Source organism: Armigeres subalbatus, chromosome 2, assembly GCF_024139115.2.
Source record: "Armigeres subalbatus isolate Guangzhou_Male chromosome 2, GZ_Asu_2, whole genome shotgun sequence".
In the NCBI taxonomy this organism is placed as follows: Eukaryota; Metazoa; Arthropoda; class Insecta; order Diptera; family Culicidae; genus Armigeres; species Armigeres subalbatus.
Genome location: NC_085140.1, coordinates 277271901 through 277297497, shown reverse-complemented (window position 1 = coordinate 277297497; position 25597 = coordinate 277271901). Strand labels below are relative to the sequence as shown.

The following is a 25597-nucleotide window of genomic DNA, read 5'->3' as shown; positions in this document are numbered from 1 at the left end:
TTTCGTTTTTTTATTGGCCGATACAAATATTAAATTTATTTTAAATTTATGTTATGTTATGGGGAATAAAAAAATAACAAGGAAACAAAAAAAAGTCCAAATACAATTATTTCATAGAAAATTTTAAATTTTAATGACAAATTATATCTAGGAATGTTTAGAAAAGGCAAAGAATATAAATATTTGTAACACATTTATCCAATAGTGAATTAAGCCCAAAATTTATATAATTAAAAAAATACTGGAACTTCTTTTTGTAGAAATTTCTGTTTTTCTTTTAGGAAAAGCGCTGGTTTGCAGAAGAACTCTAAGTAAACTGTAATGATAACACCAAAATTTTTCACAACACCAAAGTACTGCTAGAGTTATAAGCTTTTGTTTTGTATCAAGTATGAAACTGGTAGAATCAATAGGGGCAATAGTCAGATGTACTTCTGAAGTCACAGATGTGTTGTTTGAACATGGCTGTTTCATGACGTTCTTGCATAAGCTCGGAAATGAAGACTTCCCGGACTATACGGAATACTTGGGTGACGTATGAAGTATAATCGGTGAAGCACGCCATATCAGCATGCCCACGATCCTAAAATTATTGGAATGCCATGCTACTTGTTAGCGGCATGGATACTAGGACAAAGCCGTAGAGAGGATGTAATGGACGCTAAACTCACTCATACAAGAAACATGCGCGGATGATCTGCGGGGGTTTCTGTATAGTCGTTAGGAGATCATTTGATGCCTGGACGCTTCGTTTACCTTACTCTAAGCAAAGGGGCCCTCCTTAACCGTGCGGTAAGATACGCGGCTACAAAGCAAGACCATGCTGAGGGTGGCTGGGTTCGATTCCCGGTGCCGGTCTAGGCAATTTTCGGATTGGAAATTGTCTCGACTTCCCTGGGCATAAAAGTATCATCGTGTTAGTCTCATGATATACGAATGCAAAAATGGTAACTTGGCTTAGAAACCTCGCAGTTAATAACTGTGGAAGTGCTTCATGAACACTAAGCTGCGAGACGGCTCTGTCCCAGTGTGGGGATGTAATGCCGATAAGAATAAGTTGACATCTATTCGCACCAAGTATCACTGGCGTATAACATCACAGATTACACGTTAGAGTTGAGCATTTGGGTTTGGTGCATTGCCTAGACGTTGACTAGCTTTGGTTTTCGATCTTCTCCACTGTCTGCCCGGCTACCGTGGAGTTGGAGTTGTTCACTTCCAATGATTCGGTGTTGTTGATGTTGATGAAAGGAACGTTCAACCAGGTCATTCAGTTTACTCCACTGTTGCGTTAGTACTGCAGTATCGTCATCTGGGTCGAGGTAGTACGATTGCTCTGTGGTGGTGGGCTGCTAGCGCGGCCCATGATTTCGTCGATTTCTATGGGCAACAGCAACAAAGATATAATACATCCAGTCTTGCCTCACTTTAGCGATTGTGAGGAGAATTCACTCGGGTGTCGATTGACCATAGACCGACTAGAAGATTCAGCTGTGAAGAGATCGTTCGTTGAAGAATATGGAACTCATGTAGTGGATGTTCTGGAACGTGGCAACGTAGAATAGAAGTGGGCGGCGAAGAATACTTTTATCGAAACCGGCGAGATCAACTTGGATGAGCTGCCCACTCAGCGAATAGAATGGATTACAGATGTGACCCGACTGAAGTTTAAGAAGCATAAAGAATCAAAGGCTGAGGAACGGGAAGGATCAGAGGATTAAAGTATGAGTCCCATCTACAGAATGTATCTCTGTAAGTCGGAGTCGGGCGTTGCTCCAGACAGGACAGGCTGGCGTGGGTGGACCACCTGGTCGATGAAGGAAAGACGGCTGCAACAAGCGAGAATTATCGCCTCAATAACTCACTATCTTGGAAAGCTGAAATGTTGGTTCGATCACTTCGAACATCTTCTTTAGGCCTTTTTTTTGTTGGGGCCTTTAGGCCTTAGCCAGCATTCTTCAAAAAGCAGCCACCCGAAGCATGAAATGTAAAGGGGCCCCAAGCTCGATCGGCAGTTGGCGGAGGTGACCCTATGCTGTCTGTTTTGTCTGTCTGAATCACAAAAATCTGTTTGGCACCCAAGGATGCAAGGGATTTTCAAATTGGGTCAGAGCTTTGTCTGACCTCATTCAGGTAGTCGCTGATGTGAGGCAAGGATTTCATCTGCACTGTTACTGCCTAGCGTAATCGAAACGATCTTGGTAGGTGTGATTGACCGTGTACCATACCTTGAGCTGCCTTGGCAGTTTATTATTGTGGAACATCTAGACGACTCTCATTTGGCTAATGAATACGAAACGCTAAATTAGTACTGCGATGCTCTTTTGTGTATGTTTAACGAGCTGACCGTATGCTTCTTTGCGGTGGGTTCATCATCAATGCCCGCAGGTTGAATGTCAACGGGAAAAGCCCCTCAAGCTTTGCAGTAGCCGGATGATCGGAGGACTTCAATATCTTGACAGTCTGATATCATCAGATGACGAAACAGGGATTGACATGGAACCATGAGTCAGAAAGGCTGCGGCTACCTTCGCGAGTTTCCGAAATATTTGGAGACCCAACCGGATTGATCCACGCACCAAAATTCGAATGTACTACCCAGTCAACATTTTGGTACCTATATCTCTTGATATAGGTTATTATATAAGAACCAACTTAATCGTATATAATGCACAGATTGGCTATATACGTACCAAAGTGGAGTCGATATAGGTACATATGAGTTTTATTATACGATTTTTCCAGACGTTATGAGAACAATATTACGATTATACATAAAAATATGAAAAATAAAAAAAATCTTACCAGCACCAAGTCTCGAACATGCGATCTTTGGATTTGGAGGCGGATACTCTACCACTGCACCATACTGCACATCTTGTACTGATTCGGATTTTTGTCCAACATAAACTACACATTTTATATCTTTACAACTGCTTGAAAATTCAACAAGCCGTTTGGACTGAATTGGTTTCGATTATATTACGATTCACATAGACATTCATTCGCACTCATATAGGATATTCCAAGGAGTATAGGTCATTATGAGTTTTCATTCGCACAATTACGATCACCACGGTAAAAATTATCGTACACGATGCATTCAACATCCTTTGACAATAATCTGACAAAGTTTGATATACAATGCGATTCAGATTTTTGATGGACGCAAATGCGACTTTATTTGCTGTTTGTATACGATATGTGGTTTACTGGGTACTCTATCGTGAAGCGCAGATGATGTCTGAAATTTATAATTCAAACGGTCTTACAGTGGCGAGCAACATAAAAGCCATCAAATACCGATAACAATAGGGGTCGTACACATATTATGTAAGCATTTTTTCTGTTTTTTTTTACCCCCTCCCCCCATGTAAGATTTTTTTTATACAATTTTTTTTTATTTATATGGTGCGTAAGAAAATGACGGACCCCCCCTCCCCCCATAAGTGCTTACGTGATATGTGTACGGCCCCATAGATGTTCGAAAACGTGGATGGAAATGGGTCCGCCATATATTGCAAGGAAGCTTAGACGGAATCTGTAAGGATAGGATATAAAATATTTATGCCGATAGAGATATATGCTCGTATTTTGATTTAAAACACTCTTGGGGACACATTTATAGTCTATGAATGATATATTTCGTATCAAGATAAAAAAAAACAGTGATGCATAAAATTCAAAATTAAAAAAAAAATAAAAAGTCGAAAAAAAAATTATTTTTTTTCGCCCCCTCAATATGTTGGGAAAGTTGAAGGGGGGGGGGCATAAAATAAATTTACTTGCCACATCCGTCCTCTTCTGGGCACCGCTCTGCCTGACGCATTCCTTGCGGTCTGCTGCCGACTCCGCCTCGCCTGTTTGGGGTTAACTTAGCCTAGCGGTCGTGTCTTGTACATAACCCTTCGATTTTTTTAATTATGCATTTCTAATGTCGGCCCACTAAATTTTTTTTAAATTATTAAAACATTCAGTAGCACATAAAAAACTATCAGTGATCAAAAATGACCCCATTACTTTGAATAAATTAAATGACTCCAATTTAAATAAATTTATTATTACGTAAACACTTTGGCACCTACAAAATAGCAGAGGAACATTCAACCATTCAACGTTAACTACATTCCAATGAAAGGTAAATAAATTCGCTCAAACGCCAGCCGTAAGTGTTTTTCAATAAAATTGGAAACCACAAATTGATCAGTTACCGATGCCAGTAAGCTGAATTAATAAAATTGCGGAAATGATTTTCCGCCACTAATCAAACGAACCTAATCATCATAGAAATAACTCATTAAATAGTTAGCGGAAGCTAATCAGTATTTGGTAGCTTTCATTGATGTAGGCAGCTGTACTGTATTTATATTCTGAATGGCAATATTATGTCAATTGAAGTGGGATGATGATACCTTCTAATCCGCTTGAAATCATTTGTAAAATATCCTCCAAATACAATGGGGGAATCATTAACTTACTCCTAATAAAGATATTGAACATCATGAGTTATTCGATAAAAACGTGAGTCGAATTAAATTTTGGTATAATTAATTTATAACTTCTCATGGTATTATGTATTTCTATATTCACTTTAATAAAAATGCGTAGGATGATTCTTCTAAGCCCTGAGCATTAATAGTACATGGCACAGTTAGCTTTAGGCTCCTAACCTTAAGGATAATCTATTACTTGATATATAGTTTAGAAGACTTCTAATGTTCAAACCATTTTCAGACTCTAACCAAAATCATGTTGAAAACTTATTACAGTTACAAATTTCACTCCACTTGCTTTTAAATCCAACAGTTGTCATTTCTCTTCCTCGGAAAGCTCCCTCGCACTGAAACCAGTTTCACCAATAAACATTGCCTTTTTTACGCCGTACGTTCTATCTGGCTCTCACTGGGTTCTTAACGAGATTAGCTTTCATGATTTATACTCCAGTTGGATTACAACACGAGGGCATTCTCGGCCATTCCGAACCAGTTCCTCACATCCCAGCGCTTCATCCCCATAACTCCCAAAGGACATCATCCGATCCGAGCATTATATTCGTTTGCGAAAACTGCCCCACCAGCAGCGCCGCAGTCGTCAGTGAAAATGTGCTACTTTCTCCTCATAGAAACGTTTTCCTTCGTTCTGGTTCTTTTCAGATCCTCCAATCGTCTCGTTGCGGCTTGGTTCGACACTCTCGGCGGACGACATCAAGGACGGTGACGATGTTTACTTCGAGTGTCAGGTCACGGCGAATCCTCCGTGGAGGAAATTACACTGGCTGCACGACGTAAGTGTTATTTACGATGGACACCAAATGTAACGAACGGAACCGAAGGGCAACATCCAGCTGTGGTAGGAGCAATGTGCAGATGGTTACCGCCAAAGAAGTCCCGAAAGATGCTTCGGTCATCTTGATACTGTCTTGTCTGTTTGCCTCTCGTTGGCATCGCACGTTTCCCAGGAACTATTCGAGCACTGCGTTGGATGTCCTCCCGGGGGAGATGTGCGAAATGTGAGAGAACGATGTGAATTAAAATTACAGAAGCGCATAACGAAATTGGGTCGTGAACGACATTAAGGATGCGAACCAATCGATACAAGAAAAGTAGAACTTAATTAAACTGTAACTGTAATTAAAGTGAAAATACTAATCAGAACACGTATGCAGAACAAGTACATCAAGTTCAACTTCAAAATGGGTGTAAATTTTGGAGACTGTGATCAGAAAAATCCATACATTTTGGAAATCTGAATCTCATTGAATGAGAATGAATCATACAATTTTATAGCCACCAGTTTGCACATTGCTCCCTCTACTCCACTATTGATAAACCTCGATAAAATAGAGTAAAACAAACAATGTATAAATCTTCCAAACTAATTTACACCGGATTTCTCCTTTTCCGCTTTTTGGCCGCACCCGCAATCCACAGGGAGTGATGATCACTCACAACGCATCCGCACGGGTTATTCGCTCCAACCAGAGCCTGGTTCTGCAGAAGGTGAACCGAAATTCGTCCGGAAATTACTCGTGCAGTGCAATCAACGCCGAGGGTGAAACGGTCAGCAACCAACTGGTGCTACGGGTCAAGTGTAAGTAGCAGTACCACAAATAGGGGATGATGTGGGCCAACTGAGGTTTTGCCTACTTATGGCAAAACAGGAATAGTGATGTTTTTCAATAACATTTTTTTAAACAGAATAGCATGAAATTGTCTGCTGAACTAAATACTCAATTGTAACAGCTTCAATTTTTGATAACGATCTAATTGTGATAATTTGCCTCGAAATTATTTCTTGTCCCCCTCGGGCAGCCCACTAAATTTTACCATGTTTGAAACAGTTTAGCAATAATGAAAACAACGGCTGCAACATCAGAAATGTTTGCCCCGCAGTTCTCAATACCATTTCCGTCAATATGGTCTATCGATTTTTCTTTTCATCCATGTTTTGTAAAGTTGGGAGCTGCATTAAGTGAGAGAACAATAATTCTGTGCGATGTTTGACTTCATTGGTCTCATAATTTAATCGAAACAGATGCCCCAGTTTGTGCCACCGATAAAATCATCATCGTGGGAGCGTTCCGCAGTGAACCGTTGCACATTTCGTGCGAGGTGCATGCCGATCCGCCACCGCGGCAGTTTTTCTGGAAGTTTAATCACTCGGGCGAAACGCTTGACATCAACAAGGAGCGGTTCGTGAAAAATGGGTCACTGAGCATCTTGAGCTATACGCCCGTCTCGGATCAGGACTATGGCACGCTGACGTGCTGGGGACAGAACGAGGTGGGGACGCAGCAGTGGCCCTGCTTTTTCCAAGTGGTTCTCGCCGGTTCGTAGACTGTGTATTGTCGAGCGTGGGTTCGTTTTCCGTCCTAACTTTATATTTTCTACCAACAGGATTGCCATCGACGGTGAAAAATTGCTCGATAAACAATCAAACGCAGAGCTCGGTTGAAGTGCAATGCCTAGCTGGATATGACGGCGGTTTACCGCAAATTTTTATGCTAGAGCTACTATCGAGTAGGTCGGGAAGAATGAGGTAAGCGCACAAATCTGTGCTTTGTAATCAAAACCGTACTACACAACACTCAACCATAATTATGTGAATTACCATGTAACTCAGTTATTCAAAATTGCATAAGCTGCAACACTCGATTTAAAATTTAAAAAACGGTTTTAAATGGCTTTATCGTTAAAGGTAAACAATTTTCATACGTCGATGAATTCATCGAAAACTAAATGGTTTACCGTTACAAAGATCTCAACAATCAGTTGTCTTCTGTAAGAAATTCATTTTCGATTGTGCGAAATCAAAGCTTGGTCACTAAAAACCAATTAATTACAAAATATTCGTCTTTAAGATATCTGACTAGTTTATTACATAACTAACTTGCCGGAACAATTCCAAGGTTCGAGAACCACTAGTATATTTATGCATGCTTGTCGTTTGCAGATACAACATAACGAACCCTGACGAGCCATACTTCGCGATAGAGTCCCTGGAATCCCTCATCCACTACACCAACCTATACGATGAACTGGGCGACGACAACGCATTCAAAGCCGTCATCTACGCTGTCAATCAGAAAGGAAGAAGTCAGGGAGTAGTCGTTAAGGATTTCTACCTCGAAAGCAGCAGCACAGAAAACCGAGCCGGTAGGAATCAATCAACAGGATGAATATGAACTGCCACTGCCGCCCATAGTCACAATTCACAGTTTCCTAATCAATTATTTCTATTTTGCTTTCCATACTGCCCCCACCGCCTTACCAGTCCTGACGAGCACCTCGCTAGACAGCATCTCGCCCATTCTGCTGGGGGTGTTGTTTACCCTACTGGTGCTGTGTGTCGTTATCTTCGTACGGATATACTACATCAAGGCAACAACCACCTCCACCATCACGAGCGTTAGCAACGACAGCAATAGAAAACAAAATGGCACTAAGCAGGATGCTTCGTCTAAGGTAAGTGGAGAGTTTTATCTAAAATTATACAAATGCGTTTTGAGTATAAAATCGTGGATGAAATCGCTACATACAATTTATTATGATCTACAGTCACCTTTCATTGAACAAAGCAAATAGATTTTCCACTACATTGAAATTTTAAACATTTTCATTTTGGAAATGCATAAAACCAGATGTAGCATACTGTTTGAATATTATTTCATCGCAAGCTCGAGGTTTTAACATATTGGGGCGATTCAAATATGACGCTCACTATTACAGCCTTGCGAGCAAAGGTGTTTCTATGGCGAGGTTTCTAAGCCAAGTTACCATTTTTGCATTCGTATATCATGAGGCTAACACGATGATACTTTTATGCCCAGGGAAGTCGGGACAATTTCCAATCTGAAAATTGCCCAAACCGGCACCAGGAATCGAACCTAGCCACCCTCATCATGGTCTTGCTTTGTAGCCGCGCGTCTTACCGCTTAGGAGGCGCATATTGACCATATTTATTGTAAGATTTCGGCGAAACAAAACGCCCCAATGCACAGTGGCTAAAATCGTGTTTTAAGCGCGTTTATTTAATAGTACCTTTATTATGTGATTTATCGTAATGGTGTCGAGATTTTTTGCTTTTTATGTCAATAAGCTTTGACGTTTAAGGTCTTTTATGGTGTCATTCAGAATGGCTTTCTCACTCCAATTAGCACCGAGCAGTTTGTTTGTGATTGAAAAAACCACACTTGATTATACTTTTACTAGACAAAGTATCAGACCTATGTTAGAATCTTAATCTACACATTGATAAATTATCAAACCATATAGTGCTTATTTAGCGTCGATTCTATCAAAATGAAACTGAGTGGAAAACTTTCCTCCTCCCGCCACGCATGCTAACGACGTCGTCACTCGTCAGTTGCTCGTCGTCGGCAGCGTCGTATGCAAGCAGTCATTGATCATTACCTATAGCAGCAGACAGTGATGTCAACATGAAATAATGTGAAACCACAGTGAAAACATGTAAAATATCGAAAAATTAATGAATCTCCCCCAACCTGTTATCTATTAATGTCATAATTATATTTTTATTATCCTACTTTGGAACGTTGCGTTGCGTTGTAACGGAGTATTTCGTAGATTGCATACTGATAGTTGTCATGTATATTCTTTACCTTTGTTACCCCAATTGCTTATGGATTTCCATTTGGGATTCAATGGAAATCCAATTGGGGGTCCAAAATGATAAAACATGAAAGCTATCATTGCCGGCCACGCCCATCTTCTCCGTTACTAGGAAAGGGAAGGAAATGATGATATCTTGGATGATATGACATCTACTTAACGAGAGGCCAGCGACTCACCGACGCCCTCATAGATGTCAAGGAATTGGATGGTGGGTAGGGTATGTGGTTTAGGAGTATCATTATAACCAAATGATAGAAAATTTGTGGAAATACGTTGAGAGTGACTTTGCTAAGAAATTTATGTCACTCCATTATCACATTACACATAGTTGGGTAGAGAGAAAAGATGTGAAATATTGCTAAAGTAGGATTCGATGGATACGGGGAATTGACTCATATGCCACCGTTATTAGCTGGTTATGGGACAGCTTTCTCGCAAGGGCAGCTGTTGTATAATTGGTAATACGTCCGTGTTCTTAATGGAATAGTGCGGGTTCAAGTCCCACCGGCAGCCGAACTCTCCCTCGCACACCTCATAAAAACACCCTCCAATGGCAAACCCAACTATGTGCATCAAAACCAACATCCCTTCCAAAAAAGAAAAAATCCGACCTCCCTTACAATTGATGACTTGTAAAAGCAAAAAAGTAAAAAATAAAAAATATATGTGTAACAAAAAAATAAAAACACAGTAAAAAGAGTATATTTACATTCTTACACATAAAAACTAACGCAAAGTGTATGATGCTGTCACATTTTCATATGATGCATAATCAAATTTATTTTTGATCTTGTTTCACTAGACCCGTACAACTGGTGCTTATTCTTAATTAATTTACATACACATATCCTCATAAAGAACTATCCAGATACTTGAAGTATTAAATAACATTAAAATTAGAGTTAGAGGAATAATCTTCACTAACACACTTCAACGTCCATTGCGAGTGGAAAATAGCAATACTTGGATTCATATTACGAATACTTAAGATGGTAGATTCTGTTCTATTTCCATAAAAAATTTGCATTTCTATTGAGTTTTACTGAACAATAGAACAACGGGATGTGCATATATTGATAAATATATGATAAATGTGCATATATGATAAATATATATTGGAGCGCTTTAAGAGCTCAACTTTTCGAAAGAAAAATTGAAAGAAAGATTTCCAGAGAAATGATATTTGAATTACAGTGAAGTAGCAAAGGAAATCTCCACTACGCAAAATTAGGTTATATTATTAATCACGGAAATAAACGATTATGTGATATCTTATACTATTTCTGGCATCCGGTCAATCTCTTTCGTGTTTTCTTTGAGAAAGGGGGCACCGCCTGTCATTATTTCCGTCACACAAAATATTAGCTCATGCAATGGCACGCATACTGTCACCCAATGCAAATCGGCCTTATTTGAGTAGAAAAACAATCAAAAGTATGCCCGACTTGCGGTTATTAAAAGTATATGTAGTCGTTATCAGATTCAATTGAAATATAATTAAATAAAGAGTTTGATTTTTAATAGATTTAACTTCTTTTTTTTAACCTTTTCAGAGAAATTTTTCACATATGTAGAGAGTTCATAACTAAATAGATATGACAGAAATTCATGATACATTATAAATTATAATAAACGTATGTGTTACGAACATGATTGGTATGATGAGTACAATGTAGATGTGTATCCAGCTTTCCACGCCCGCCATAATGGCGACTGCTATAAACTTTTCTGACAGTAACTGCTTCCGACGCCAACCTGTATTCGACGCTATCGTATCTAGGCAACTATTTTACGTTGTTTATTGATATTTCAGAACAAATCTATTTATACAGACGAAAGTTATAAACTTTTTTTCCATTCTCTGAACATTTGTAATTAATTGTATTTGTATTTGCAGGTTTTGATGTCAAAAGGTTATACATTCAAAAATGGAGGGCACTATTTGTATAGATATAAATACTACTTGAGACATATGATTGGATTAGAACAGGTTTCGAAGGCAAACGGAGCAAGTTGCAAAGATATGTCTCTTACAGTGATGTTCTGGCCCGAATCCTGTATCCTCCATGGTATTCCACCATAGCTATAATCGGTTGAGATTGTTAGCTATTTTCATTATTTTTTCAAATCCTCTCCATGCAGCCGATATAATTTCTGTATATTCTTCATCATATTGAAACTGGAAAGAGGGAATAGACAAGTTGGATATTTGTTGCAATCCGGGCGTTAAACCTAACTTTGCTAGTGGTGCGCAAATTTAATTAAGCGAAGCAGTATGAAACGTACCACAAGTTAGGTTTATCGTGCGGATTGCGATAGAAGTCTATCTGCGCAAGTTTCTTATTTCGATTTGATTGAGTATATATGATCTAGCTAGGAGCTATAGGGTAATATATACATTGAGACTGCATTTGACTATGCACTATGACTATGAAATAACAGATTCTTTGATAATAAAAGCACATATACTGGGTAAAGAGGTAATAATTATTTAACAGTTGAGCTAAATTCAGAATCAAGTGGGAATATTTCCAAAATATCTGGTTTATTAACTTCAACATATTCACTACACCTCACTCACTTCGCTGTTACAAACTTCAGGAATTCGTAGCGAATATTACGCTGTGATCAATCAATTTCCCACGTTCTGTGGTGCTATGCAAGAACTCAAGTAGCATTGGCCTGTGCTTGCAAATAGAAATGTGAAAGCTCTATCTTTGCTGGAGAGTGTACAGTAAACTTCGAAATTATAGTTCTGTAAGTTACAGTTATAGCTATGGGTTGTATTCAACCGTCTGCCTTCGAGACCTTTTCCCTCATTCAGAATGAGCTCTGTTCACGGATTCCAATCATTTGTCATGTACGCCCAAGTAGTATTTAATCTATGCAATTAGTGCTGCTCGAGACCTTCATCCTTTAATTTGTAACCTTTTAGCATCAAAACCTGCAAATATAAATACAATTAATTATAAATGTTCAGAGAATGTAAAAAAGTTTTCAATTTCGATTGTATAAATAGTTTTGTTCTGAAATATCAATAAACAACGTAAAATAGTTGCCTAGATACGATAGCGTCGAGTACAGGTTGGCGTCTGGTTGGCGTCGGAAGCAGTTACTGTCAGAAATGTTTATAGCATCCGCCATTATGGCGAGCGTGGAAAGCTGGATTAAATGTTTCATATATAATAGGTGAATATATGCTCAATAATGTACCAAATGACTTTATACAAGTTTGTTCATACATTCAATACAATATATTATTACAATATATTAAATCCAGTATCAGATACAGATAACACATGAATTTTTGGATGAACGTCCATGTCTAATATACAAGCGCTTATGGTGGAGTGATACAAGGAATATAAATTCCTTCAAGTAATGTTAAGCACTTTTAATTTTATAGCAAGAACATAAAAATTAAAAATATATTTTTACAATTTTGTTTATGATGAATTTATGGAAAACCGATGGAAAACGGATGGTTTCTTACATTAAAAAAGGGATAATACTCACTTGGATCCACAGCATTGCTCGCTTTTTAAAAACTCACCATATTTGCCATTGATCCAAAGATTACCTATGATTTCCATTAGTGTTCCAGAAACATTCAGAATCTCATCCATTGCTATGTAATTTTCGTCAGGTGCTTCTCGATTGCTATAAGTTTGAGGGGCTTTTCTCGGGGTCATCGTAAAGTGCGTTGCAAACGGTACTTCCGACTGCCGTTTTTTCAGTTGCGGATTTCCTAGATGTCCTCTCCGTATGAAAACCAATATCTGCTTTTCTGTTCAACGAAATCCACAGACTTGAAGTCAACGGAGCTTGAAATTTTGTTATAACTTTTGGTTTTTAATTAAACTTTGACAAATTAAGGCAGCAAGGATTATTTTTCACGTCTTCATCCGATCATGGCATGCTTGAAACATCTATCCTACTTTGGAACGTCTTGAAAAATCAAAAAGAAACCGCAGAAAATTTTAATTATGCTCTTTGTGTGTTTGAACAGCTGGCAACAATGTCGCAAGACGTAAACATAAACAGCAAGCATAATGAAAAAATAACACTTAAATATCGTGGTAAATCAAAGCAAATCTGTTGATTTTCGGACACATTTCGTTAGTTTATGCCATAGCCAAACAGTATTGAGTATTCCTGTGTTCAAATCGGACAGAAATCGTTCACATTAATGCAATGTTTACGGTTAGCGGATGTTAATAAAAAAGGGGCTATTTTTGTCTGCCTTGTAGATTGGTAGTCAAGTTTCTCACGACTACTAATCTTGAGTTGATGATTTTTATGGTACACCTAAAAGATATTGGAGTGCCACCGCAAGTCACCTTAAGCAAACAAGCATATGGAGACGCATGGTGCGTTGATTCTATAACTCATTGTGATGGCATATTGATTTTGCATTGCATAGTAAGAAATGTTTTTTTATGAAACATTCCTTACATTCGCTTACAACTCTACAGTTCAAGTATTTATTTAAAGTTCATGACTCGTACTTTGTTATGCTTATGAGATTGACTGCCACAATTTGCCCGTGCCCGAGGATTGATCACCCGAGCAAAGGCAGATAACTGAAATGATTTCAAACTGATAACACGCTAAGTTATCCTTATTATCGTTTTGATATTTAGTTATCAATCATGTGGTTAATTGATAACTGAATAATCACAAATTTTATTATCAATACAAATTTACCATTTTCTTTAAAATTTCGCGTCGTTCAGATATTGTGCTAAGCATTCTATTCTTTCAAATAAACTAATTAATTGGAACAACTTCCTGAAGGACATATTTTATGGTGGTCAACTCAATATGTTCAACACGAGGTAAAACTCTACCAAATAAAAACTGCGAATCTTTCTTTAATCAGATTCACAATACAGATTAGGATTAAAGTTAATCCAGCTTTTCATTCTCACCATAATGGCGGATGCTATAAAGAGTGTGACAAGAACTGTTTCCATACACTGAACTGAAATTTTCATCTGTTGATTTGTTTATTTCTCTGTCAACAAAGAATTTGCGCAAGAGTTCATGTTTTCTTATTTGTTTTATACTATGCTTATTAACTTTACTTCCATTTCAGGTGCCGTTGAATAATGAAATATGAGAACCATACGTTGTACTTAACATGGCCTTGCAACTCCCGGAACATATGATCCAAGGGCATGTGGAATGGTGAATACTCTTGACTAACCGCCTACTTTGCAGGACAACGTCTATATAAAAAAATTAGTTTGCATTTGCTTTGAGGCAATATATTCCCTAACGGCAATATAATTCGTCTTGGGATCGTTCATATATATGATCGATCTAGAGTGCGGCGCTGAGATATGCTCAACTATTGACAGTTTTCTTTAACCAAAATGATAACAATTCTAGTTATCAATATAACTGGCTAATAAAGTTTGTTATCAATAAGTTATTCTGCATTGCACTCTGTCCAGCCGACTGTTATTTACATAAAATAGTCGTGGCATTATGATTTGATTATATATATTCTTCAGTAAATGCAAGATTGTAGAAAGCGTAGTGCTCATCTCTTCTGCTCCTCAAGAAAGTGTAATTGGATGAGTGCCAAGAGACGACGCCCTACAATCACTCGATTCAAGTTCGAACCCAGTGAATGTTAACATTTTTTTCAATGCGTAACGAAGTCGGCAAAGAAGATTTAACTATTTTGGTCGATAAAATAGTGATGGCTGATAACTAAATGGTAACAAAATTAGTTATTTGAGTAAATAACATGTATAACAAAATGTGTTATCAACTTGGTATCAGTAATAACTTAATTTGTTTTCATTCAGTTATCCAAGGAACAAAATTCTGGTATCATTTTAGTTATGTTGGCTGTTAATTCAGCCAAAATGATAACAAATTCAGTTATCAAAATGTCCGATAACCGGATAATAGAATTTGTTATCAATTAGTTATTCATTTTTGCTCGGGCAGTAAGCTAAATATGTACTTCCAAAGAAGCGCATTAACTTATTATCTCGAAGACACCATTACGCTAAATTACATTAAATAAACGCGCTAAAAACACGATTTTAGCCACTGTGCAATGGGACTAACAATGTACTATGCGATGACCCAACGATAGAATCACGGCGACTAGTTGTCGCCGTCGCGGCGATGAAATCGCTTAGGTCTGGGGGAGCCGTAAATGATGAGGAGCCTCTTTACTCGAATCATAACAAGTCATGAAAACAAAACTTGTATACAAGTTGGGGAAAAACTTGTATACAAGTTGGGAAAAAACTGATTCGGATAGGCGGCCCCCACCGAGGAGGTTTGATAAAACGCTTTTTTCTCGCTCATTTTATATTGGGACCATATTTTTTTCGCACAGCTGTGTAAAACAAGTTTAAATGCATCATCAGAACCGCTTATTAAAAGAAATTTATCATGGGTTGTAGCCCCCCGAATTAGTCCATTATCGTAACAGCTACCGAAAAACGTTTCTCACGGTATGCTACCACATATACAGACATGATAAGTTACAGGTTTTCTCATTCTCCTTTGGATTCAAACCCTGACTACGCGTCTCCACGCACTGTCCATACCGATGCTTGGTGCATTGCTCCCTCTTGGAGCGTTGTTCCTCCATATCAGCTAAAAGGCGTTTTACCTCATGAACTTTCCGGAAATGAAATATCATCATTTTTTTTAAATGCGATAACATTACAATATGATTTTGATTTTCTTTAAATTTCAGATGGGATCAGCTAGCTATATTGTTTAACTATTACATGAGGTCAAAAACACACGAAAATCGTTACGGCTATGGCAAACGGATCTGTGTTGTTGTACGCCAGTGAGGCTTGGTGTGTATCAGGAGAAAAGATATTTTAGTTACTAGATAAAGATTGTCGCTGTCGTCGCTGTCCGGAACATCTTTTGCTGGCGAGGATAGGGAGCTAAATGTCAAAGAAGAAAAATCCATACGATTTGACAGGTATGTACCACACATGTTTCGGACAGCAGAACAAAGGGAACAGAAGCGACAATCTTTATCTAGTAACTAAAATATCTTTTATCAGGAGAGATCACGCGGAAGCTGCAAGTAGGGGAAGGGGGCAATTCCCCTACTTGCAGCTTCCGCGTGATCTCTCCTGATACACACCAAGTCTCACTGGCGTACAACAACACAGATCCGTTTCCCGTTGATCCGTGCTGCTATGTCGATTTTTGTTCCATTGTCTCTACTGCTAAGTTGGAGAGGTTGTTCGTGTTGACATCCAACGATTGAGTCATGTTGACGTTGATGGTAAGACCCGTCGTAGAGGCGCGTTCTGCGCTAGTAAAGTAATATCATCAGTTTATAAAATTAAATTACGTGGTATATCCCAAGTATCATTTTTAGTTTTATAACGGTCATGAAAATCATTATTTGCTCTACATGAGTTCTATAAAACCAAAATATTACTGGAGATTTGACTTCTTCTTCTTATTGGAATTACATCCCCCACTTAAGCATTGCCGCATAGCTGTTAAGTGTTCATTCAGCACTTCCACAGTTATTAATCACGAGGCTAGCACGATGATACTTTTATGCCAAAGGCGGGACACTTTCCAAACCGAAAATTGCCTAGACCGGCACCGGAAATCGAACCGAGCCTTCCTCATCATGGTCTTGCTTTGTAACCGCGCATCTTACCGCTAGGCTAAGGAGAGCCCATGAAGATTTGAATATTACTTGAAACCAACATATATAACCATGAACTAAAGACCAAATAATTCAACTGAAATACTACCCAAATAGATCTACCGCATATTCCAAGCAGCAATCTGTCGAAAATCGATGAGACCCTTCATGTCCCAAACAAAAAAATCCTTCTTGAGAAAATGCAGAGAAACGAAACCACTACAGCTGTTAACATCCACAACATCCATTTTGGCTCATAATGAAGGATGTGCTTCCCTCAAGTACATACAATTTCCGAACGGGTAATGATAACACAATAAATTCAACACGGGATCATAAATATGACCCTTCAAATTGAATTTCATAATATCGTGTCACAATAGATCAGAAAAAGTTTTGTTTGCATGGTGATGGTACCTACCATCAATAAGAATCATACATTCTTCAATTGTAACGCTATGCCGCAAAACAAATAAATTACCGATGCTTTGTGTAGGTGTCATTTCCAGCAAAGAAATAATATTAGCTTTTCCAAACTCTACAACGGAATTGTTTCATATTATTTCGTCATAATTCTCTGCACGGGTTGCTTTCTCTGGTATACTTTAGCATCCGTAGAACATTCCTCAAGTAAGGCGTAATTAAATCTTTCTTTGTTTTTTTTTCTGCTGCAGCATTTTCAGAATTTATATCTGGCTCGTACCCTGTTGCTCATTATAACTGAATTATGTTTCCTTCATTAAGAAATGCTACTTTTTCGTTTACTTCCTCCTGAAGGCTTTTGCTTTTTTTTCCCATGCCGTGGTGAAACAGAATACGAGGCAGTGGGAGTGACATGAAGAGAAGGCAATTTTTAATATTTTCGAAGAATTGGACATTATACTCTTTTGCTTCGAATCTGCTAGGTCTGAGTGTTGGCAATTGTGAAATAGCCAAACACCCAGACCAGGTGTGCGTTACGGCACGTATTGCTGAGAGAATAAAAAATCGTAATTGTTACACAAAAAACGAAAACAAGAATACCGTCCAAATTGGATTAAAATCTTACACCATCTGTTTTTTTGTTAAATCATCCAAATCCATGTGGCTCGTGACAAGCAGTGGATAACTGGATACGCTTAGAAAAGTGAAGTCACATTGCATTACGTTGGTGGTACTGCTGACAATGTAAAAAGGTTGAGAAGTTTATAAAACAAAAAATATAATTAGCAATGGTTTTTGACAATTGACGCAATCTTCTGTGAAAGAAGCAAAATTTCAGTTTATCCGCCATGAAGATAATATAAATTTGAATTGATAAAACCTAGTAGTTGCATATTCCTCTACAATCTACAATTAGGCGGATTACTTTCACTGTATCAGTTTATGGTTCATTCGTTATTTTATGTATAATCTGTTACCAGCAATTCACCGTAGATGGTACGTGTACGTATCATTCAACGAAACCAATCGACCGTTGTTCTTCCACGAACATTGTCCAGATTTTGTGCCGCAATCTACTTTCAATTCACATTCATCCTTGGCCTTATTTATTTTGGACATAAAAGCATTATTCAATCAACACTCCGTCGTACAACTCAACATAGCTGCATTCACGCACTAATGGTTTGTGGCCTAATGGCATTCGACTCCTCGCCTTTAGAGGCGATGACAACCGCAACTGCCACTCCCGGCCCAGCACTGCCAATATACTTAGAAGGTCTTGGAAGAACAGAATAGCCAAATAATCAAATTCTTTAATTAACTTATTCACAATAAAATGATCGAAATTTTCTATTTCATTAATCACGAAATTCATTTCCTTCTGTTTCCTTTTTGTGCTCAATCATGCCTTGGTGAACTGTACGCAACGCATCGGCAGAAGAATTCCAAACCAAGCCCCCGATGGCAGCACGGGGGCGCCACTAGCGGAAACAATGCTGGCGGTCCAGGAGGAACTGGTGGCGCCGGTGGCCATCAGCATGGGGGAACCAACGTCGACGGCAAAGGCAAGGATGGAAAGCCAGACCCCACGGAAGATGACAGAGGCGATCCGGACGTGATTCCAGCGCAGTACGGTAAGAATGATGATTTGCTTTTTTCCGACAGGCTGCCGGCCGAGCGCCAACAAATTAAGGACAATTTTATTGGCGGCAGTCAACCGTCTTCGTGAGATGTCTGTCGGTGTTTCCGGGACAATAATTTTACTCAACGCCTATTTCCCTTCTGCGTTTCTTTTCGCTGCACAGTGTCGAACGATGGAGAGGATGCCAGTTTCAATTCGTCCAAATGGCCCAACGGGAGCTATGTAAGTTTTGAAAATAAACATTTTTGATGAATTCCGCTTTATGTTTGTTGTTGCAATTGATGTTCAGAAGATATATTTCGGGGACCTTCGTTCAAGTTAAAAAAAGAGAAAAATACTACTTCTATTTAAGCGTTATATTTGCCAGCTGGCTCATTGTCGTCTCATAGTTCAGCATCAAAATTCAGTTGGACTAGGAGAGGTGAAAGTTTATTTTTTATTTTTTATAGTTCTGAAGTTAAAGTCCAGAAACCTTCATCATGCAATTGCTTTGAAGCCGATGAAGCATAAAAAGATGTATCTTTAAATGCACACAATCCGTAAACTATCAGAGGTAAGAAAGATCGATACGAATAACCAAGGTTGTAAATTCGTTGAAACTCCTAAATTGGACTAGTTAAAAACTAATGGCTTGACTTCATAAATTATTGAAAAAAAGGTATATTTTTTTAGTTATCATTTTACTAAAAAAATATCACAATATATGTATCAAAACGACGCCAGCTTATTATTATTATTCTTTCGAGTCAAGTTTTACTTTCGCATTTTATTGGCATATCGGTCTCGATGCTACTCGTATGATATTCGTCAAATTGAAACAGTTTTAATTCATTGTCAAGTGCTCGTTTGGTGATTTTTCATTTAATCAACAATATTTTCAAGGCTTCTTCCATCCAAAAATCCATCAAATGTACCGTGGTACATCCCGAAGCACTTTTTTCTCGAGCATCGAAAAAGCTTCATAGCCAGGAACGTTTTCAAGATCTTTCACTGGAACAGCCTTTTCGTGACACACTTCTCAACACCGTCATTGGCCTAGTGAATTGTTTCGGCATCAAGACACTTCTAATCGTGTCCTGCACGCAGGAACGATTACATTAGCTTACCGAATGCTTTCACCTGGCTACCTTGGTATTTTTCTTTTCCTCCACCTGTGGCAATGACGATTGTGACAAAGCCCAGCCAAACCATTAACACCGTCGCTTGTAAACCAGCCTGAACCAGTTGGAGGATGTGGATTTAGTGGGCAAATCAAGTCAACGTTACAATTCAAGATGGAACAGATGTTGGACATTCAGAAGATGATACGGATCTAAGAACAAATTTGTAGAAGTTAATGGGCATTGAAGAGTTGAAAGTCGTCGTGATGCATCGGGTAAAGAGCAAAAACGTTCTGTGACTGATCCCAACGCACTTTTTTTTTCATAAACCGACTTGAAAAAATGGATGGTAATCGCAAGTTCAATTCAAACCTGTTAAGTATTTTGTATTTTGATGACTTCATTCACCTCATTCCGTTTGAATGTTGTATTTTCAATTCTATGCATTTACCATTGTTGCTCTCCTTCGTCTGTGAAAGCTGTTTCGGTTTCGAGTGCTTTCTTAAGCAGATAATAGTAAAAATATTAAAAAAAAAAACACTTGCAAGGACGTGGCCAGGTGTGTGGATAAAATCCGCTTAATTGAAGGTTTTAGCAGAATCTATATTGACCGTAGCTATGTTTACCTCTGCAACTCCATCTATGATTTGTGCAAGAGTTCTATGCTATGTTATACTATGCTATCGGCCTCGATGAATAATCTTAGTACATTTTGTTAAATGGATACTTGAAGGAAGAAAATTTAAGTCAATAATAATTAAAAACTGAATAATTTATTGTGGTGTTTCACATAATTATTGCTTCAATCTGGTCCTAATAATGATGGGCCCATTAAAGAATTGAAAAATAGGAAAACTTCAACCAAAGGTCATACAGACTAAACACTTAACACCTAGCAGGAAACATCGGACAGAGCACATAACACCCACGAAAAGTTTCCTCCTTACCGGGGCGGGAATCGAACCCACACTCCATAGCATATGTGGCTAGATGATTCAAATCGCTAGCCCCACGGCCACGAAGCCCAGCAAACCCCTCTAACCAACTACGATGAATCTGTACCACCTGGTCAAAAAAATATTACGTCGAATAGAGTTGAGTAGAATGGCCATTTGATCGAACGAATTATGGTTGAAGTGAATTTTATACTGAACTAATTATTGTATGGACATTGAGTGAAAGAAATAGGGAAAAAGTATTCATGCACTTTGCTTTCGATTAAATGTCCATTCGACAAAATGTCCCTTCGACTAAACGTCATTCCGACGAAAAACAGTCAACGAAATGCCCCAAAGTCGACTACGATAAAGTATTTGCAAAATAACATATCATTGGTTTTTGAACCAGCACCGAAAAAAAATTCCCCATCGATGCCTACTACTTTGCTATTTCTGTAGGTTTTCAAATTTCTATAGTCCACCGGGTACTCTAAAAAATTCTATTTGCTTAGGCGATGAGTCCTCATTACCTTCCATATTCGTTTCTTCCTCACGTCCACTGAATTAATCTTATCAGTTCATCCATTTATGTGAATTATTTAATCAAAGTTACCTATTACCGACCTATTAAAGCCTGTCCACGTTAAATCTCGGACACCCATCTTCCAATGCGATTTTTAAAATAATTACAAATCACTCTTCGCTTTATGTGACATTTTCAGCATGTTTTCGTTGTCATCTAAATTGATAAAATGGCAACAAATCATTTGGACATTATCTAAGTGTCCGAAATATAACGTGGACAGGCTTTATGCTGAAATTCACTTTCAACATTCGACTAATTGTATATTCGATTAAATGTCCTTTCGACCAAATGTCCATTCGACCAAATGTTCTTTCGACCAAATGTCTTTCGACTAAACGATGTTGAATAGCAGACATGAAAGACCATCACCTTGCCGTAACCCTCTACGCGTTTCGAAGGGAATCGAGAATGCCCCTGAAACTCGAACTACGCACATAACCCGATCCATCGTCGGCTTGATCAACCGTATCAGTTTATCCGGAAATCCGTTTTCGTGCATTAGCTGCTATAGCTGGTCCCGATCGATTGTATCATATGCGGCTTTGAAGTCGATAAATAGATGATGTGTGGGCACGTTGTATTCGCGGCATTTCTGCAATACCTGACGTATGGCGAACACCTGGTCTGTGGTAGAGCGTTAACCCATAAATCCCGCCTGGTGCTGCCCCACGAACTCTCTTGCAATATCAGTCATTATATGGTTCAAAAATTGCAAAATGATTAACCAATCATAATGCTAGAAAACGATTTTATTCTAAAATCGTGTGTTCCCATCCAAAATGAACGATGCTGGGTGATATGCGCCTCCCAGAAACAATAATCAAAATACGTCAAAATACGTCATCAAAATTGTCACACTCGGCTGCTCGAGATTAGTGTAAGTTCTATTATTCAAGTGAGTCAATTTCCCAGAATAATGTCCATAGAGGGATTTATTTATAATTAAATAAAAAGACATTGAGGAAACGAATCTCGAAATTCCATAAAAAAAAAGCCAAAAATGCATTTTATTTTTAAAATGTTCTATACAGATATTTTGACCAAGTTTTTCATGTGGCGAGTCACAATGCATTTTATAGAGGAAAAGGTTCCTAAACCAACCCCCTAAATAGCAAAAAGCATAATGTTGCAAAAAATGTTTTTGGCCAAGATTCGTAGTCTGTTTCGTAGAAAGGAAATTTTTCTACATTTTCCGGTGCTTTATTGTGTGTGGCTGTGGAAAGCTAAAAGATGCAGAGAAAAAAGAAAAGTCTACGCTTTAAACATTCTCAAAAATAGTGGTCCGAATCCGATCCCCTCCTAAATAGTCCGATGCCGACCAATTTATGCACGAAATTTCTATCGTTATTGCTGTTTGAAGTAAATATAGATCACTTACAGTCTAGCTAATTTTATTTTTGACATTTTTTTTTTGGTATACAACATGACAAATTTGAAAAACAATTTCAATCATTCCATTCCGAGCTGCTGTCTCTATCGAAGTAGGTGTCTGTCTATAAGGCGCTTGCCTTGAACAAGAAGATCAGTGTTTCCTAACCGGTGGTCCGCAACCCTCTGGGGTGCCATGAGGTCGTACTATTGCACAGAATTCACCCTTTTTGTAGTTTAACTATCATGCACACTTGTCATAAGACGAGTTAATACAATCCCATTGAATTCCACCACTTAATTGTATCTTGACAGATACGTATTTCGACCTCAACAGTAAGGCCGTCTTCAGTGTCTCGTACTTGACTCGACTTGTCTTCTTGTTCACTGCAAGCGCCTGATAGATAGACACCTACTTCGATAGAGACAGCAGCTCGGAATTGAATGATTGAAATTGTTTTTCAAATTTGTCATGTTGTATACAAAAAAAAAACTCTTACTGTTGAGGTCGAAATACGTATCTGTCAAGATACAATTAAGTGGTGGAATTCAATGGGATTGTATTAACTCGTCTTATGACAAGTTAAGACATTCCACTAAAAAGCTCAAAATAATTTTCTTATCTTGCACACTTTTTTGTATAATTATTATAATTTTTGTATATAAATATCAATTTTTTAGTTTGACTCAGAATCAGGAGATTTGAAAAAAAAGAGTTTTTTTTTCTGTGGTGACATGAAAACTACAACCAAAAGCGACGATATGCAATAAATACATTTTTGGAATCTGATGGCTTGCAGTAGGACAAAATTAGGTGAGTTTGTATTGATGGTGCACAAGCAATGCTTGGAATAAAATCAGGATTTCAGAGTAGAATAAAAGAGCTTTCTGCACATGCCAAATATGTTCAGTGCATGATTGGCCGATATGTCCTTACTTGTAGGATCCTACTTCTGTGCATCGTGAACTATATCAAATCTGGAAATCTCAACACACGTCTGAAATCTGCAAATAAATGCATGCAGAGGTTCAAAGTTCAAAGAAATGCAAGCACGAGGTCCTTCTTTCCTACACGGAGGTTGGTTATCGAAAGGCAATGTTCTGAACCGCATTTTGAATTGAGGGATGAAATTGAAATATTCTTGAAAAGTCAGGGTAAGAATGATTTGCTTGCCAACCTCAATGAAAAAGGATGACAGAAGTGTGGGAACTTTCACAAATTACGTTAAGCTCTAGGGAGAGGGAGGGGTCAGGCCGAGCGTAACGATCCATACAAAAAAATTAAACCTTCCATCCTTCCATACAAAAAGTGTTACGAGGGGGAGGGTGGGGGTCCAAACTTTTCTAATTTAGCGTTACATAATTTCTGAAAGAACCCTGTCTATAAGACATATTTTTGACCAACTAAAATTTCAAACAAACCAATCTGATTCAATTCAGAGACAATTTAAAATAATGCGTCGTTCAACAATACACTATACATGATCTTACCTTGGTAGTGTGCAATGTAGCCAAGGCCATGAATAATAAGGATAACTTACCATGGTAGATCTTACCCCGTAACACACCACGTAAAGGTGTCTACCCAGCGTTACGGATCAATGACGATTGCCGTTTAAATTTTAACACAAAACTTGTTTTCATCACATTCCAAAAACGCTGCTAGATTTGGTTGTGAGCACCTTGATTGGTTCGTTTATGAGCACCCTCTTTTTATTGAAAAATCGTTCAATATCGCTGTAATTGTCAGCGAACCTATTTTAACGACGTTTTTATGCAGTTTTTAAATTCATTTAGACATAATTGATTGGAATAATGAGTTTCATTATAAAAACAAAAAACTTTTTTTGTAAGGCATGTCTAGCCATTATTATATGTACACTTTTTGGAACTAAACTTTGGCCGACTTACGAGCAAACCAATTGCATTCGACTGGGAATTCGGTCTCAGTATTTGCCATTGAAAATTGGACCAAATAGTCATTGATTTAAGCTAATGAAATATCATGTTTTTTTCTATAGGGACCACTCTTGAATAAAAAATATGTCGTTGGCTGTGGTGTAAGTAAATGAGTACAACAAATATAAATCAATGAAAAAATGAATCTTACTACCTAATGTGCTAATTTTTCAAGTGATTGCAGAGGCGTCGCGTCCGCATGTGCAACCTGTGCACTGCACAGGTAGCAATTTTGTCCCTAACATTTAAACTCTCAATAGATTTCTTGTCAATCTTATACAAATACTTGGATCACGTGCATTTGTCATATGTTTAGTGCAAATTTAACGATTGAGTATAAAACAATAATCGTAAAATATGCACGGAATTTTTACAGGCGACGTGTGATATGAGGCAACCGAAATGCTACGATGGGGGCGCGTTATATTTTACTCCACGATGCCGGAACGACGACGCACCGCCACATGTTGTCCCACAAGTGCATTTTCAGCAGAGAACGGTTTGCCATCCATCATACACGCATTATTTTGTATGTGTAGGTCATCCGCTTTAATCACAATCGGCGATGTATAGGTAGCCAAAGCGATCATCGTTTGCAGTGCACGGTTTGGTGCCGATGCAGAAAAGCACATCGGTTTGGTGCCTACCGAGTAGGTAACCCATACCGCTTCAAACAGCGTATGCGCGTTTGGTTGAAGAGCGCGCAATCGGAACAATATAGAAAAAGAAAAGAGGCGGTGATTAATTGAATTTTCTGCTCTCACAAGGCGTTCCATGGCGAAAGTTC

At 38.3% G+C, this 25597-nt stretch overlaps 1 protein-coding gene across 1 annotated transcript in view; it reads left to right on the top strand.

The window, feature by feature from the left end:
* LOC134212290 (neural cell adhesion molecule 1-like) overlaps positions 1–25597 on the top strand; it is a 1103894-nt gene that overhangs the window by 1050744 nt on the left and 27553 nt on the right. The window contains exons 10-17 of the mRNA XM_062690003.1: positions 5154–5284; positions 5931–6090; positions 6535–6828; positions 6897–7038; positions 7453–7655; positions 7774–7964; positions 18656–18851; positions 19023–19081. Of these exons, the coding sequence (XP_062545987.1) occupies positions 5154–5284; positions 5931–6090; positions 6535–6828; positions 6897–7038; positions 7453–7655; positions 7774–7964; positions 18656–18851; positions 19023–19081 (1376 nt within the window). The remainder of the gene's footprint in view (positions 1–5153; positions 5285–5930; positions 6091–6534; positions 6829–6896; positions 7039–7452; positions 7656–7773; positions 7965–18655; positions 18852–19022; positions 19082–25597) is intronic.